The 3,349-nt window shown below is 44.5% G+C and overlaps 1 protein-coding gene across 1 annotated transcript; it reads right to left on the bottom strand.

The window, feature by feature from the left end:
- Window positions 1–217: 217 nt before the first annotated feature.
- On the bottom strand, window positions 218–3,036 carry LOC117772019 (neuropeptide FF receptor 2-like). The gene is made up of 4 exons (XM_034602935.1): window positions 2,944–3,036; window positions 1,428–1,763; window positions 1,210–1,309; window positions 218–1,115 (listed from the first exon to the last, which is right to left on the bottom strand). The coding sequence occupies exons 2-4, from the start codon at window positions 1,753–1,755 to the stop codon at window positions 221–223; spliced, it is 1,323 nt and encodes a 440-aa protein (XP_034458826.1). The 5' UTR covers window positions 1,756–1,763; window positions 2,944–3,036; the 3' UTR covers window positions 218–220.
- Between the last annotated feature and the right edge of the window lie 313 nt (window positions 3,037–3,349).

Genomic DNA, 3,349 nt, shown 5'->3' with positions numbered 1-3,349 from the left:
CCAATCAAGTTTATGAGGACTTTAAGCTCTTTCTGTTTATATACACAATGATACACATTCACAAAATGATTCCTGATGATGCATGTTGCAGAGGTTGAAAGTACATTCACTTCAACAAATATACATATTTCTGAGGTCTGTTTTCCATTGTCCTTTAAATGTTATTGTCCAAAAACCTTCAGAAGCTCTTAAAGTGCTGTGCTGTGCACTCTCTGTCCATCTAAATATGGGACACCTTTTCCAGATCCTCCAAGATCAGGTCCTGTTCATTAACATTATGTCTACCAGACAAACGCCCCTCTTCCTGACATGAGCACTTCCCATTCCCCATGAACACCGATCCCGCTCTCGAGCCTGATCTGCTGTGTGTGGCAGGCTGGACGGGCTGCACAGCGTTCCCTCGTATCCGATGGGAGTACGTTCTCTGGTGCTGTATTTCAGTAGAGCACAGCTGGAATTTGAAAGCCGCCTGAAAGCCCCTGCGGAAGTTCTCGTTGAAGAACCCGTAGATGATGGGGTTGACGCTGCTGTTGAAGAAGGCCAACCAGTGAGCCAAGGGATACACGTAGATGTTGATGACGCGGTACTGGTGCTCTGTAAGGCTGGCGTAGTCGCTTAGCATCATGAGCGTCCACAAGGGCAGCCAGGAAATTACAAAGAGCAGAGCCACAACCAGCAGCATCATGATCACCCTCTTTTTCTTCCTCGAAATTGTGTGACGACTTTCCATGCTCAGTTTGTTGTTGCCGCTCCCCTCGCTAGGCACAATTTCGCCGACCCTCATCGGAGGAATTGCGGTCTTAAAGAGGGTGAAGCCGATGCGGGCGTACATGATGACAATAAGGCTGAGAGGGGCGAGGAAGATGTTGGCGAAGAGGACAGTGGTGTAGATTTTTCGCATCTCCTGATTGGGCCAATTTTCCCGGCACCAGTAGAAGGGGCGGGTATCATTGTTGCGGCCGAGGACTATCCGCACCCTCTGCTCCTTTGTGACCTGGAGCATGACCCCCGAGGGACACATGATGGACACAGCCAGGACCCATATGATGACAATAATTAGCTTGGAGGTGGCGATGGTCAGCTTCTGCTTGAAAGGGTAGACAATGCAGCGGAACCTGACACAAAGGGGATTGAAGGATATGCATGAAGGAAAAGAAGTCTCGGGGGACACACTCAGCCACACAAGCACAATGCAATTACAGCCCTCACCTGTCAACAGCTATTGCCACGAGAGTGAACACAGATGCTGACACAGATATCCCTTGAACCATGCCACTCAGTTTGCACACTACCCTACCAAATTGCCATCCTGCAAAAAAGAGAGAAACTAAAATTGTTTGAGTTGGAGAACATTAAGACAAACAACCTGCAGAAATGATTTGAACATTAAAATGAATCCTAAATAAAAAAGATACGTAGACACTGACCTGTTATAATGTTGTCCACCAGAGTGGTCGGCATGCAGAAGATGCCAACCAGCAGGTCACTGATGGCAAGGTTGAGGATGAACAGGTTGGTGACCGTGCGCATGTTTTTACTGCGCAGCACAATGAAACACACCACCCCGTTGCCGACCATGCACACCGCGAAGATCAGCAGGTAGGCGATGGTGAAGACGGCAGCCACCGAGGGCTTGTGGAGGTAGAAATCCACGTAGGTGATGTTCTGGTGGGTCAAAGCTTTTTCCTGCAATCTTGAGGAATTGGAAAGGTTCCCTCTCTCCCATGTCGTGTTGAGAAGCAGATTCTGGGTCATGGTGATATCTGGTGACGGACAGAGACAGAGAGGCATTAATATATCACTTAAATAACCTGTTACGTGTTCGGCACATCAGTAGCCCTCATGTGTTCCCGAATAAAAATCTTCCCTTAACAAAATCGACCAATTATTAACCAGAGCACCATTACACCCACACACGCACCCCTCAGTGGAGTGCAATTCTGCAGACCAGAAGAAGAATCGATTGGTAGTTACATCAAACAATAGAACCTCTACAGGAATCAATAGTTCAATTCTTGTGTCTCTTGATTATTGTAAGTGGGTTGATTCAGTGAAGTGCATGCTTCCTCACACCCTATAAAAAACACCACGCTGACCAAAATGAGATATCTGCTGTGAGAGTGGTGGGCGAGCGTGCTTGATGGTTTACTGATTGGTTAAGGTGAAAATGTGACACTGGCATTCTGGGAAGGAATAAGGTTTGAATTCAAACTCGTTTTCCACAGTTCTGTGATTGGAACACATCAATTCTCATCTAGATGGATTTTTGGAAACTAATTTTTTCTGAAATTTCTTGATCGCTTGGCTCATGCTTTCTGCAGAATGAGTTGTTTTAAGTTTTTTATTTCACATATCCACGGCTTAAACAAATCAAAGAAGGCCATGTTTGCTCTGTGATGAATATTCTATCAGCGGCAATGTAATCATCAGTCAAATTCAATTTTTGTTTTAAACAAACAAGTACATTAATAGTGGTTATAATACTATGATAGCATAACAACAATAATAACACATCAATAACAACAACCAGAAATACTATTACAAAATTTCTAAACTGCTACAGTGAGATTCTTCAAGAAGAAATAATATTTCTCTATAGCTACACAGCTAGTTTTAGTTTCACACTCATGTAATCACATTCATCACGTGCTGGTAATTATACCACAGCAAGCAAACAATGACCGAATAACAAAAATCAAAGACTAAAGCTGATTTTAAGAGTAGATCACATTTAGTTTGTATTTCAATCATCATGGATTTTGGATCAAATTCAAATGATACATTTAGCTGTGTCAGCCTGGACAGTGTATCAGTGATATTTACTGCTATAAGAGTAAATCACACAGTGCATAATGAATTAGTCCAGGTGTTGGGAAGGAAAGTCACAATTTCTTCCTGAGGTATATTTTCTTACATCTCCCTAATAATTTAAAACCATCTTACCTTACTGGAATCAGTATCTGGGTTGGATTCCTCTCTTCTTCCTCTCTCACTGATCTGTTTCATGGAAAATCCTCCCGCTCAGAGGAAATAGCCGCACGCTCGCATCCCCCCTCTGTGCAAAGTGCCTGCAAGGCAGAGACTGCTAGGTAAGATGGTTTTTGCAAGGCAGAGACTGCTGGGGCTGCTAGAGATGACAGAGAGGAGACCAGAGTCACCCATGGGAGATGTGCTGGGCAGTGCAGGTGCTGGGAGCGAGACGCGTCTTGGGGCGTTGTATGAATTGATTTGATGTATATATTGCTGCCACACCACTCTGTGTCAATGAGTGGCAAAGGTTGAGCATCTGAAAAGACTCAGGCATCTGTTTTCTTCGGCAGTCGGGGAACATCTTGTTGAGGTGTTGAGG

Source organism: Hippoglossus hippoglossus, chromosome 12, assembly GCF_009819705.1.
Source record: "Hippoglossus hippoglossus isolate fHipHip1 chromosome 12, fHipHip1.pri, whole genome shotgun sequence".
Lineage (NCBI taxonomy): Eukaryota > Metazoa > Chordata > Actinopteri > Pleuronectiformes > Pleuronectidae > Hippoglossus > Hippoglossus hippoglossus.
Note: the sequence above shows the minus strand (reverse complement) of the source record. Positions and strands in the feature narration are given on the sequence as shown.

What these genes read in the sequence shown, in the direction of transcription:
- LOC117772019 (XM_034602935.1), bottom strand. Translation starts at nt 1,755, where the DNA reads ATGACCCAGAATCTGCTTCTCAACACGACATGGGAGAGAGGGAACCTT. An exon ending in GGTGGACAACATTATAACAG is followed by an intron (nt 1,310 to 1,427) that starts GTCAGTGTCTAC and finishes TCTTTTTTGCAG; the next exon opens with GATGGCAATTTGGTAGGGTA. An exon ending in GTGGCAATAGCTGTTGACAG is followed by an intron (nt 1,116 to 1,209) that starts GTGAGGGCTGTA and finishes CCTTTGTGTCAG; the next exon opens with GTTCCGCTGCATTGTCTACC.